The sequence below is a fragment of the Branchiostoma floridae genome, chromosome 16, assembly GCF_000003815.2.
Source record: "Branchiostoma floridae strain S238N-H82 chromosome 16, Bfl_VNyyK, whole genome shotgun sequence".
NCBI classification, from domain to species: Eukaryota; Metazoa; Chordata; class Leptocardii; order Amphioxiformes; family Branchiostomatidae; genus Branchiostoma; species Branchiostoma floridae.
In genome coordinates this window covers 2,897,868-2,912,630 of record NC_049994.1, presented here as the reverse complement: position 1 = coordinate 2,912,630, position 14,763 = coordinate 2,897,868, and the positions used below count along the sequence as shown (strand labels likewise).

The 14,763-nt window shown below is 39.2% G+C and overlaps 1 protein-coding gene across 2 annotated transcripts; it reads left to right on the top strand.

Annotated features, from left to right (window-relative positions):
- The first annotated feature begins 5,471 nt into the window (after positions 1-5,471).
- On the top strand, positions 5,472-14,324 carry LOC118403964. 2 transcript variants are annotated; one of them, XM_035802864.1, is made up of 4 exons: positions 5,472-5,626; positions 11,143-11,199; positions 11,774-11,920; positions 13,257-14,324. In XM_035802864.1, exons 1-4 carry the CDS (start codon positions 5,566-5,568, stop codon positions 13,433-13,435), a joined length of 444 nt encoding a protein of 147 aa, XP_035658757.1. In that variant the 5' UTR covers positions 5,472-5,565; the 3' UTR covers positions 13,436-14,324. The 2 variants fall into 2 exon arrangements, with proteins under 2 accessions (XP_035658757.1, XP_035658756.1); XM_035802863.1 differs by lacking the exon at positions 5,472-5,626 and adding an exon at positions 7,758-7,940.
- Positions 14,325-14,763: the final 439 nt, after the last annotated feature.

The window sequence follows — 14,763 nt, the reverse complement described above, 5'->3', positions numbered from 1 at the left end:
GCTGTCTTGCCGAAAAGCTGGCAATATGACTTGTACTGTTGAGTTGCAGATGTATCCGCTTTTATCTGTATTTCGATGCTTGCCATTTAATACTTTTGTTGTCCCTTCGTGAGCACTTACTTGTTGCATTTTACGATGGAAGTGGAGCTAAGTGTTTTAGTGTCAACGGTCATTGTAAAGAGATGCTAAGTTACATTATGGTTACCATGAACTTGATGCATATCTTCTGCAGGACTCTGTTCGCCACCTCTTTCTTCAGACAAAACTAGTGTAGTACTGAAGTCAGGGGACATGTTGTGAACTATAATAGCTCGTTATATGTATATGTATATTTGACGTAATCTATTTTTGTTATTGTTTGTTACCATGGTTACTTGCATACTTGATTGTATCATTGATTGTATCATTGTGAATGAAGATTAAAATGTGAAAAAAAAAATGATTGCTCGGTACAGGAAGGTGCGTCTATTTTTACTCTTTGTCTAAGTAAGCCTAACCCCAAGACTACCGCGTAACATATCCCCACCCGCACTGCATATTACACTTCACGAACCCCGGATAACTGCCCAGCGGTAATTGCTTGTTAGACATCCTCATCTGCAACTCGCTCAGGTAGCTCGGACGTTTGAAGCGATGGTTTAATCACCACCACAAAACGGAAATCAAAACCCAATTGCAGCCTGTCTCTTTGTTCCGGGAAGCCCGTATATTATCTTCCTCCTAAATAATCAAAATCAATAGAGATGGATGCGGGAGACCCTCCAATGCCAGGAAGAGTTCAGAAAGGTGAAAATGTCGTGTTTAGAGTTACTGGAAGTTTGAATATGAGTGAACTATAGCGTAACCCTGTAGAATTCAACGGTATAACGCCGACACATTGCTAGATAGTTATTTAGTAGTTTTTTTCTGGTTAGGCAAAATTTTGAACCACAGACCTCAAATGAAAGCTGATGAAGTTTCATAGCAAGCTGGTCGCTTTTAAATGATTTTTTTTTAAAGTTGTTTATCTAGTTTTGCCATATTTGTGCAGGAATTAATAACATAACAGTTGACTATCACTCTTTCAAGATGTCAACTCGGAAACCATGCAGATTGTAAGGTTTGAACCACTCACACTTGGAGGGACCACTTCTCTTACTCGGGTGTGTGGCGGGTTCTTTAACGTGCTTGAGGTGTGGCTCTCCCCGAACACGGGATCTCCATGTAATGTCCTATCTGAGGGACGGCCCTAATCGAAGCTAGGTACTCAATTTCACATGATTGAAGTGAGAAAAGTCGTGTAAAGTGCCTTTCCAAGCGGCACAACATTGGACGTTTTGAACCCAGTAAGAAACTGGTAAAAAACATACCGATTTCGCTACGCGATGCCACGTTCAGCCAACACAAAGCCAAAAATCTGCTTGAAGAAAACCCAAATAGTGCAAACCTACAAAAGCTAACGACATTAATGATCTGTTCCATATTTCCATAACAGAGGAATTTTCTTAAATATTACGATGCCACAACGCAACGGTGTAAAAAGAAAAGAACGTGCATTATCTCGAACATACCAGCAGGATACATACCAAACTACATACAAATGCAGCAATGGGGTCGTGACTTACAGCTGTACACACTGGGGGTGGGTATCGGGTCCATTGAGAATAGCCAATTTTGTACCGGTACAACGATGTACCGGTACAAAACCTGTTTTACTTATTGGACCGGTCCAGAAAACCGGACCTGAAAAAAATTCGATAGACGAGATGTTGGACCTATTGGAAAATTAACATATATATATGAACAGACATTCACACATTTTCGGGCTTACCGGTCGAAGAAAATAACAACAGTGAAATAGAGTAGAATCTACAGTAATTTCTGCAAACTCTTGCAGTCAATTGTACAGAGGCAGTTAGCTTTGGTAGGATTTCATAACTCTTGTGGAAGTCGAATACTGAACAAAGCAGATTTCTTTGTAGCGAAATGGACCATTGTTTTGAGTATTGTCCATTCAAAAGTTTTCATAATTTTATACTAAATCAGGCCCAGGTTCAAGTCCGGACGTGGACCTGATCCTCTGGACTTGAACCGTTCCTGGATCTGAATTTTCTGCACCGGTACCCACCCCTAGTACACACATAACCAACTAGAATTTTCATTTAGGAAGTGACTTATTCCCAGAGGTTACGGCTTCTATTATGTTTTTTGACATATACCTGAATACGATTTTATGTCATAAACTTTGTCTTTGAAATGGATACAGTGGCATCTTTCTTTTTAACAACTTGACAAAGACTAGTTTTGAATTTATATACCTACATGGGCCGTGTAGTCATTCGTTCGGATACTTCAAAATATTCTTCCTTATAATTTTTAGCAAGATATATAAAACTAGAAAGGCCGACATTTGCTTGGGTGCAAATACAGCATATTTCAGCCATACCCATTCCCACGCAACATTGGACTGTTCCAAGTCACCCCTGCGCAAAAATGCAATATTTTAACTGTAAGTTATCCCCAAAAGAGAACTAATATTGTGAATTGATTCCAGGTCAAAACAGAGCTTGCCCAATATGCCCCGGGCCCATATGGAAGAATATAATCTTCCACAGGAGCGCCTATGCATAACTGATTGGTTTTTAGAATTGCGGCAGCTCCTATTTTTCCGAGAGTGAAAAAAAACGCATCTTCCATTAAGATTTTCATCATGAAATTACATGACGCCATTCAACAATTTCCACTTCGATAACTAGGTCTAAATACCGTAATAATCTCCTTGTGATGTGGGTACATTTATCATTGCAGTGAACTTTTTTTTAAGCAAGTAGCTATAGGGCATACATTTTGATAATTGTCAAGCAGGTGCAGGTACTGTGTAGTAGGAGTGTTGTTGTTTTTTCAAGCTAAAAACTTCAATCTTCTTCTTGTTTTGTATGAGCCATTATAAACGGAGACGTCTCTAATTTTTACAAGAATTTTACCACTCTGTCGCTTCATTTCTTTTCTGAAAAATCCCAGGACCAACAAGTTAATTTGATTTGGCTTTATCTGTATAACGTTATTTCATTTTCCTTCGAATTCTTTGTTAAGTATATGCCCCTGCATACCACTGTTAAATTGTTTTACTTTGTATGCAATCCGCTGAGCCATCGGACGTAATCTTGTCTGAGTGTTATAATTTCCTGCTCGTAGCGTGCGAGACCTGGAGGATAGGTGTTTCTACCTTGTTCGTGGGTTTCTTTTCGGAGGTCAGTGGTGATACTCTGGTACTGAGAGTGTTTTATTGGGCTCAAACTCTGGCAGTTTAAAGTTACTTACAATTTTAATGTACAAAGTTTACGTCAAAAAAGAACAACAACAATACTAGAAGTACCTACATTTGTTCGGGAAAAATACATCCATTCTCGCCACTGTCAAACTTACGTATCAAAACTAAACGCAAACTGTCCAATTTTCCCTGTCCAAATCTGCCGAAAATGATTGATAGTGCCATGCGGAATGTTGGTAAAGTCATCGCCACTAACGTTCAATGCACGCGTACCGTCCGCTACCGCTCAAATGACCCTGTCTGAACTCCAAATCCTCGCAAACTACAATTTCAAACCGGGCACAGGGCACCATATGGCAACTGTAAAGCTGTAATGTGCATCTGTTTGTGTACATACGGGATTGCAAGGCCCCGCTTATGAATATTAACTAGCATTCGCCTTTCTCGTCGCTGATTGGCTGGCGTCCATAAAGTAATTAACTCTCGCTCTCCCCAGACCGCTGGCACCTGGCACGTGTGGGCTCTGGGGTCACTGGAGTTCACGGGAGAAGACCGAAAGAAAACCAATTTCCCCTCAGAAAAGTGCAGAAATTAATCATTTGAAATTGGTTTATACCAAAAATTTTACTTGGATCATTTTACCAACTATCTAATGCCTATCTACACCAAATCTAAGGTCATTCCATTGTAATTCAAGGGAACAGGGGGCCACAATATACAGTTTTGGTCAAAACATGACCTTTAAACATCAATAAAATCATTTTAGAGGCAGATATGAATAAAATCAGAAAAACACACCTTGGTATTGACCCACTCTACCTTTGTGCTAAATTTCAGGTCATTCGGTCACGGAACGACGGAGATGAATCGCTTTGAAGATTTGACAGGAGAAAGAAAGAAAGAAAGAAACATTACGAATACAATATATTTCACCATACCATATATGGTATGGCTGAAATATAAAAACATTGGAATAGACGTTATGATGCTTTAATTCAGCACAAAATGCCTTTTTTTTTGTCTCCAGACTTTACTTTTGAAAGAATGGTTGGCAAATTTTGCATATATTATTTCTAAAGTAATATATTTAATACGTGATAGTTTCTTGTACTAATATTTTAATCTCCATCCCTTCAATGTAAACGACAAAGTGATAAACTTGTAGGCATAAATATTGCCTGTGTTGTCCAATATTTATGAACAATGATTGGTAAGAACTAGTGAAACCGCGGTAGACAGCGACGCCTGGCGACTATCGATGATCTTTACCTTGTACAACGAGCACGTCTCGAGCGCCCCCTAGTAACTAAAGTGCGATGTACAGATCCAATTCGAGGGGTGACCAAGTTTGCGGTCTCTCCAAGAAATAAGAAGCGCAGCACATCAAATTTCAGGATATGATTTATACAGTATTACGTCTATTATCAATAACTACTAAATTTCACATCATAATGCCAAACCTTATACTAAACGCTAGCAACATGTTTTGTATTAGGATCGATGTGTATTTTGAAAGATATGAATTGCAGTAAAATTGGACTGTTTGTTAAAACAATACAATCTAACACCATTCAAAATGTAACTTTGTCCTTATTAGACGTCTCACAACCCCCTGTGGCATTTTTCATTCGTACGTCAATGATATCTCGTTACGCGGTCAAAACTCATTGGTAAATGTCATATCAAGAAAAACAATTCCGTTATGGGTGTTGATTTGTGTTATATTGTCGAGGAACTATATTCTACTAAATGCTGCCAACGTGTCTAGTGTCTAGTTTTAAGTTTATCTCGAAGCAAATAATTGCAGTGATCTTTGAGCTTCTTGTTGAAATAGTACAGTCTAGCACCCTTAAGATGCAACTTTGTCCTTAGTTGACGTCTAAAAAACACCTCTGGTATTTGTCCTTCGTGCATCAATGATATCTTATTAAGCAGTCAAACCTGTTCTGGTAAGTGTCATATCAAGAACAACCCATTCTCTTATGGGTGAAGATCTATGTTGTATCGTCGAGAAACTATTTTCTATAAAGTGCTAACAAGGAGTATTGTATCAAGATTGATATGAATCTCGAAAATAATATCAATAGCAGTAATTTTTGAGCTACTTATTCGGGTATTTCAATCTTTGAGCTACTTGTTGAGACATTTCAATCTAATAATATCCCTCCTGAGAATGTACCTTTCCAAACCTCAGACGACCTTCTGTAATACCAAAGTGACTGCGTAACACAGTCGACAACAAGTTGTTACTGCTGTCTTTGTAGACGGGTCCAGGTTTCTTTTACCAACTTACCGTCGATTCTACAAGGACAAATATGCAGTGCTTCACCAAGACCTTCGTCATCATCGTTATGGTCATAGTGGTCGTTTCGGCAGGTTTGTAGAGGACATTTATTTCTGAGTCTTCTTTGTTGTTACAATGTGATGACGTGTCTGTTGTGCTTCTTAGCTTTCTCAAATGGACTCAGTCGTAGACACTCAGTTGCTGCTATAAACTTCTAATCTGAGGTAGGGTTAGTAGAGTACATAGGAGTCGATGGTGGCACATGCTCAGTGCTCGGGTGGTGGTGCGAAGAGAGAGTGAGAGTCCGGTGCCTCTTACTTGAGGTCTGGAGCTACTTAATATTCAGATGTTGCCTGGGCTATGCACATTGGAGTTGAGGGGTGTTTTCTAACTAGTAATATTACTGATATCACAACAGTGTCGACAATATAAAAGCAAAGTAGGGACAACCTCCAAAAAGATAGTATTCTTTCATTGTCTCTTAAATTACGTATCTCTGGTGCCCTTTTACAGCGAGGAGGAAAGACATCAATACTGCCTTGCAAAAGGACATCACAAATAAAACGCTAGATCATCTTTATCCGCACGGGTAACATGTGTACGTTGTTTCTTGTCAAACAGGAAGTTTAGGGATGCCAGGTCTAAGACAGTGGTTTCAACTATAGTTTCAAAATACTGCACCGTCCGCTGATTTGATATCCATAAATACCCCTTAATATACCCAATTTCTACCTTTGCTAGAATGGCTAAGGTTACGTTTTAGGCTTGTGAGTCTGTGTGTCTGTCTGTCTGTGTGTGTTAACAGTATAACTCAAGAAGCCTTGGATGGATCCCGATAATATTTGGTAGGTAGGTAGGGGTCGGGAAAACAAAGGTCAAGTTCGATAATGACCCCCCTAGCGGCTTGCTAAGGTACTGTAGCAGAACCTCATTTTTTGATATCTCGTGTTCTGGACATGCTGTGGTTGTGATTTTTAAGTGGTAGATAGCCCTTGGGGCAGAAAGTAAGTGCTGTAAGTTTGGACACAGTCTACATAACAAACCTGGTTTATTTGGCAAAGGTATGTGTTCGTGGAACTCTAGTTTGAAAATAAAAAACAACGGATATATGTTACCCCGTAGATAAAGGTGAGCAAGTATTACAGTTTTATAGTACTGCAACTAGAAAAGCGTTGAGAACAATATTAATGCTAGCTATGAAGAAGAAATTGATTTTAAAGCCTTCTTTGTTGTTAAGATTTGGTGACATTTCGCGAAGAGAAATAAGCGGAAAAGAGTATAGATAAACGAAGCGACATTCTTTTTTTCAACATGTTGAAATCTTCGCTTTTAATTGTTTAAACAATTTATAAGTATAGTGACTGAATATTCTTTTACATCAAATAGTTCAAACATTTTACAAACATTATTCTAAATCACTCTCGGTGACTCTGAATGGACTCTAGTACAGTCCCTTGGACAGTATTCGCGGTAATGTAACGATGTGCACATGAGTTGCAAAACAGGTTTCATGAAGGATATAGGAAAATTCTTGTACACTACCAAGATATACTAACTGTGCTTACGTTTCGGTGTCTATCAGACACCTTTCTCAGAGCTTCTGACTGGAGTTCTGCTTCTTGCCGCTATATGTAGCCGATGTAGGTGGCGCTTTTGCGGCGAGAACATTATCCCAGACGTGGCCAAAAAAAGCGCCACCTACATCGGCTGCATATATGTATAGCGGCGAGAAGCAGAACTCCAGTAAGAGGGTCTGAGGAAGGTGTCTAATAGACACCGAAACGTAAACAAGTAAGTTTAACTTTGGTTGTGTACATGGATTCTCCTTTATCCTATATTCTACCTCCCTGATCAAATTATTTCGGTACATTTCATGAACTTTGACTCGACAATGTTGTGACATTTTTTACTCATACTAGCATACATCAACGATACCTTCAGCTAGTAAGCGCTCACACCAGATTTCTTTATGGGTACTGATCTACGTCATATTGTGACGTAGATCAGTACCCATAGTGACATTTATACGTCAGAAACTATATTCTTTTAAAGGCTAACAACATATAATATTCTTAGGTTAATGTTGCTGTAGAATATAAAAAAAAAAGACATCTATTAATCGTGGTCAGTTTACTCGGTAAAAGATTACAGTACAAAGAAATAGCTTTTTCAAGTTTAGTCGGCCATATTTGTTGATACAAAAACAATAACACGGAACATGACACGTACACGCTTTCTCGTACACGTACACACTAACTCGGTTATTTTCTGAAGCTGTATTTGGTGACGGTCCCAGGTACATTTAAGGTATCTTGAACACCTTAAGGTCGAAGGTACAGAGAAAGATGAAGCTTTTCGTCAAAGTCTTCGTGGTCATCGTCATTATTGCAGTGGCTGTTTCGGCAGGTATGTAGAAAACATTGATTTTAAAGCCCTCATTGTTGTTGAAATTCACTGACGTGTCGTCAATATAATATTGCAAAGCAGGGACAATCCGTAAAAAACAACTTAAAGGCAACATTCTTTCCTTGTCGTTTAGAAAGGATAGCACAAATATACGGCTTTGGATTGAAAACAAGAGCATCACAGCGAATACAAGCAAGTATGAAGAGGATATTGATTTCCAAGCCTTTGTTGTTGACAAGCAGGGAAAATTCGAAAAACAATGACAATATTCTAACCTCATTGTTGTGTAATGACATAATAAATATGCAGTTTAAAGGGGCCGGTAAAACTATATAAAGAGCAGATAATATAAACTATGCCCTTCAGTATGCTACAGGCACCCATGCAGTGTACATCAGTGGTGGCCTGGCTGAGTAAGTTTACCAAGTACAAGTTACTCTGCAAATCATGTTTGAAATCTAGAGACAAAAGATAAGAAATTGAAGTAAGCTATTCATAAAGAAGTTAGCTTGAAGAAAACTTAGCCCAGAATAATATGAAGTAATGAAAAACACTGGGTTGCTCTTTAGTGTGAGACATTGGCTGGCAGTTATGTGTACAGTTCTACAGAGCATTATATGGTGACTATACTGGTTTCCTACTATAAATGAAGTATTGCAAGTTATGGTTCTACACACACAACTCATGAGAGCTAATTCAGCTGTAAGGAAAACATTTTCAGGTTTACAAATGTGGATGCAAATAGATGCTCTAATACAATTTTGACAGGGCTGATTTGAGATTTGAAAAAAGATGTTCTTTCAAGAACTGCAGATAGTATTGTCTTAATATCACATGATCTTATCTAATTGAAACCTTGCATTGTGTAACTTTGTTCTGTATGATTTGATAAAGTTCCTATGAAAACCAGTACTTTGAACCACTACAGTATTTGAATCTGTGACCAGTTATATGCTAATCTGTCTCTGACCATTGTTTCTAGCTGGTAGACAGTCTGGGATGTTTATGAGTTTATGTTGTTATGGGGGTCTATCCACCATTCAAACTACTGGACAAGTCACAATGGGAGCACTTCCTTATTGTTCTTGCCCTGGGCAAGAAACCAGCCGGTTTAAGAGATAGAAAATTTTAAAACTAGAAGAATATAGACAAAAAATATCAATGCACGCAGGTACGAAGAACATATCGATTTCTAGGGCTTCTGTGTTGTTGAAATTCGCTGACGTGTCGCCAACATTCAAATGTAACAAGGGAAAACAAAAAATCCTGGGCAGTATTCTTTCTTCGTCCTGTTAAAAGGATAGCATAAATATGCAGTTTTAGAGGTAGATATATCGAAAACTGGAAGAATAAGGAGAACAATGCTAGCGGTTTTGTGGCAGGATTTTTAAGCCGTCTTTGTCATTGAAATGGCGCGTCGCCAACATTAATAACCTATGATGTGGCTAATCTAATTTTGCTCTGAAAACTAGGAAAAATATTTATTAATCCCGATCGTCCTACTCAGTGAAACATGCCAGTTTAACCGACAAACAGCTTTTCCCTGTCTGGACAACCATCGTTGATACAAAAAAGACAACAACCCGGAATATTACACGTACGCACTTATTCGTACACATACACGTACACACTTACTCGTACAAGTACACACTTACTCGTACACGTACACACTTACTCGTACACGTACACACTTACTCGTACACGTACGCATTTACACGTACACGTACGAACTTACTCGTACACGTACACGCTTACTCGTACACGTACACACTTACTCGTACACGTACACACTTACTCGTACACGTACACACTTACTCGTACTCGTACACGTACACACTTACTCGTACACGTACGCACTTACTCGTACGCGTACGCACTTACTCGTACACGTACACACTTACTCGTACACGTACGAACTTACTCGTACACGTACACACTTACTCGTACACGTACGAACTTACTCGTACACGTGCACGCTTACTCGTACACGTAGACACTTACTCGTACACGTACGAACTTACTCGTACACGTGCACGCTTACTCGTACACGTAGACACTTACTCGACGTGCACGTACACACTTACTCGTACACGTACACACTTAACTCGTACACGTACATCTTACTGGTACACGTAGTACACACCCTTTCGTCACTATTATATATCAATGAGACTGTCTTTCAATTTGGTACTCTTACAGTCGGTTGAATACCGTACGAGCGAAATTACAGAGGTGAATAGAAGTCTTTCCACCAAAAACTTCGCACTCATAGTCACAGCGATGTTGATTTTTTAGCCTTCTTTGTTTTTAAAACTGTTGGTGACGTGTCTACCGCCCCCCCCCCCAAAAAAAAATGTTCATGGGCCATTTTGAACATGTAGTCAGAGATTCAGTTGGTATTTTGTTGATAGTTTATGAATTCTTTTTGTGCCAGGAAGCTATAGGAGGCGGTTTAGCAAATTGTTAAAAGAATTCAAAGATTATGTTGATTTGAAATTTTTTTCTTGTACAGGCGAACAACAAGTTATCTATATGTAAGTCACCCTAACCTAACGTGCTAATCTGTGTGGGGAGTAAATTCATGTACTATGGAATAAATCCATTTCAATGATGTCATTTTACAATTTGTGGGTAATATGCTGGCTTTCACTTAATATCATAGTGAAAGTCATAATGAACTTTGGTTTATTTTTTATATACTATATAACAGAGGATGGAACAATGGCGGCCCTATACAATACTCCAGGCCCAGTACTACTATATATAATACTACTTTTAAGATTTAGTGTGTTTCTTCCTATTTTCCTGGTTAGGTTTGCTAAAATTCATGAAAATTCACAGTTTTTGGTGGCAAGCGGCGTCACTTTAGTCAGCATTGTCTGCAAAAACTTGTGAATGGGCGATGATCAAAACAATAGTCATTTCACTACTACAAAACAAAAGGAATCGCTCTTATTCTTGGAGTATTTGACACTCTCTGACATTGCAGAATGAGCCTATTTTCATGAAAATAGTGCTGTTTACTTCTTGCATTACGATCAACTTGTCAGAAAATAAGATTAGGTTTTCCGAAAAATAATCATCTTACCGTTGGGTTATTTTTGCCAGTCTCTCCACTATACTACAGAATTCTGTGGAGAACGTACCTTGATATACATCTCAGAAAATTACTTTTCAAACATGATTTCATGTTTAACTTCAGGAAAGAAGAGGAAGAAGTTTAAGAAGAATAGGTGCAGGGGCTGTTGTGACAACGACGGTTCGTTTTAACTTGCATTACTTTATTAGCGGGAAGAGTTAAATGCTGGATAAGTTACCAAGGAAGGCACACATGATTCTTGAACGTTCTCCGGAAAAGAACAACACAAAAAAAAAACTCGCATTAAAGTTTATATAAGAATGCGCCACAAATATCAGAATGTCAGCAAATGAATAGAATAACGTCATTACTCGTTCTCAATCCTAAATGTTTTTATTTAGTCTTTTAATCCAGAATGAAGCAAATGCGCCATTGAACGATAGGCGACTAACAATATAGCATAAATCGCGCCGTTGAAAACATTTTCTGGAGTCAGGTGTTTCTGATAATACCTAACTCTAGTTCACCTTTATCCGCGGGTTATCCTATATTCGCTGTTTTAAAAACAGGGTATCTATATGCAGAGATTTCAAGTTATCGGATGGTCGTTTCCACTCGATTACTTGATAACTAAATTACTTGTTTCTTTTAAAACAACTGATATACGTTACCCCGCGGATAAAGGTGAACTAGGCGTTACTGTCTATCATTTGTGGCTGAGAATCAAACTTCCCATTTTATGACGTACACTCAGGGTGCCCTAATGGTCAGCCACTGGTCAACTGCGTGGTTGACCCCTGTACGGTGACCACCTGTCCTGGCACCCCGGATGCTGAATGTGTGGCCAACTACTGTGGCGGCTGCCATGCCGACTTCTTCAACAGCGACGGCGAACTGGCTTGTGAGTAAAGACTTTTGGGCGACGCCTCAGGGTCTGGCTTAAAGTGCACTGCACTTGGAGCACCGGTGCGGCACTGCGGGGTTCGTTCACTGCAGCACCGTTGTGTCATTTTCGACGTTTTTAAAAGAAGAATTTTGATATTTCTCAATACGTAAAACTATGACTTAGAAGACAACAAAATATACAAAACGTAAGAAAATTCGTTCTCCTTTCTCTTAAATTCGTTGGGTAATCTTCCGAACCCCGCATGCGCAGTGCCGCACCGGTGGCCCAAGTCCAATGAGATACCACCATTACAGTATATACAGTTGTACTATGCGTCTAATTGGCAAATATTTAAGGACGTCCACGCCTGCATTATCGCTTTCGAAAGTACTGATTGAATAACTGGAGAAGGGGTCCTCCTGTATTTCCGCTAGGGCTGGGTTACAGTGTACCGGTACAAAACAAGAGTGAAGTAGAGAAGATTTTATAGTAATTTCTACCAAGTTTTACAGCCAATCGTACAGGTGCAGTTAGCGTTGTTGGATTTCAAAACGCTAGTGTGAGTCTCATACTCCACCAAACAGATTTCTTTGTAGTGAAATGTACCATTAGTATGAGTCATACTGAATCAGGTCCAGGTTCAGGTCCGGACCTTGACCTGATCGTCTGGACCTGAACCGGACCTGGATTTCCTGGACCGGTACCCACCCCTAATCTACACCGTAAAAACTACCTCAAACATTTCATTTTACTATGACAATGAATAGTACGTATGTAGAGAGAAGGGATGCTGAAGGCGGCGCGAGAAAGGAAAATGTTCTAGGTGGCTTTGACTGGTTCTCGGTGAATCGGTCATTTTCAGTATAGTACTAGTATTTACGAATATCAAGTCGATAAACGTACAGTTGTTATAAACTGCATATTTCGAAAAAAAATTGCAGTTTAAATACTCCAATATTTGACTATACCACGGATATTACGTGTTTCTTACAGTCAGTATGTGGATGCAACAATGTACCTTTACCTTGAAAGTTCATCTGTGTTGGTAGAAGTCATTCTTGAAATAATTGAACTGTAATTTCCAAGACAAAAATCGGACTCACCCAAATTTTCGACTGCACAGCATCAGTCTTTGTCAAGACTTTCTCAACCTATAATCCATTGCTCACGTGAGTCACGTGTTCTATCTGCATAACGTGACGTCACGACAGCAGTGGATTGTTCATTCCTTGACAAAGACTGATACTGTGCAAACTTTTTGTGTAAAAAAACTGTGAAATTACGATTCAACTAGTTCAAGAATGCCTATACCAAACGAACAATAAACCGACACTGACCTTTGACCGAACAGGTTGTGGAGCCCATGGACAACCATGTGACACAGGCCTACCAATCGCAAGAGAGGACGACTGCACCTGCCAGAGGGGCTTACTGTGTTTCCCCGGCAACGTACGTTACGTCGCTAAGGGGACATGTCTGACCCAGCAGGAGGTGGATGATCTGGGAGGCATCCCTCCAATTCGTGGTTGAAAATTACGATGGGTAACGCTAGTTCACCTTTATCCGAGGGGTAACCAATATCCGTTCTTCTTAAAATTGGTTTCTACGGATATCAAGCCCGAACAGACGGTGACATTTAAAGAAAACATTGCAGATATTTCGAAAATAGTCCAACTAGATATCCCTCAATACCCTGTTTTTACAAACAACGGATATAAGGTACCCCGCGAATAAAGGTGAAGGGGTCGTTAGTTAATGGATGCCGCTAATGGACCGTTCCTAGTGTATTGATATCCCAGCTGATTCCATTACACTTAGAAGCAAAGCTAGCTATAGGCTCTAATTTTCAGCACAAAAATTGAACTTTCCCAAACTTGTAATTTTCGTCTTTGTCATTCAGTCTTGAGCAATCTACTGAGAGAAAGGAGTAGAAACAGACGGAAACAATATTCTGGCTCCCGGGATTCGAATCCGGGCCACCAGATCGCAATCCGAGACACTGAATCGTTACGCCAAAAGGCATCAAACCTTTTAGCAAGGTCAGTTAAGCAGTCCTTGAACCCCACTGTTACGCTACGTTTAGTCGGAAAAATTCTTATTCCATAACAAGTTTATTAATAACGTCAGACGTTCAGTAATTTTAGTCTGATTTAGAAAAAATGACATAAAAAGAGTTTTTCGTCTTCAGTCAGACATGGTCAACATGACGAAAAGGTACTAAAAGGGAAATATGTTGCGTTGAAGCATGATGATTGTGCTGGTAGAAATGACACTAGCAAGGTAACCATGTACATGTATAAGGTTGCCGAATGCAATCTTCTTTTAAATCAAATCATTTACAAACCTGATGAAACTATTGATGGTTGAAGCGAATCTATTAGTTTCTTCTTGATAGTATTTTAGAAAAACACTTAACCCTCATCCGACCGTTACATTTTTACGACCAATCTGACCGTATGGGGTCATTTTTGACCCCATTTTGTTTTGCTCATAGACATATTTCTGCTGGCTTATTTTGTCATTTCTATGTCTTTACTGTTTCACTAACCTATGAAAAATATTTTGACAAGTTTTGGTGTCAGTAGCTTTTACTCATTATCATAATTTATGCAGAAAATGAGGAAAAACCACATTTACTCTGAAAATCTACCATACTCAACTTACTTAATTTAACATCATGGTCAGTAATGCAAACTTTAATGCATTCTTAATACCATATCTTAGCTGAAGATATCACTTCCTGATCGTATACATATATGTATTAAGCAGACGAATTATAAGGTAAACAATTACGTAGTTGCAGAACAAAGCTGATTTCCAAGGGACCGGCAAAAAGTGACCGCAAAGCCAGGTGGTCG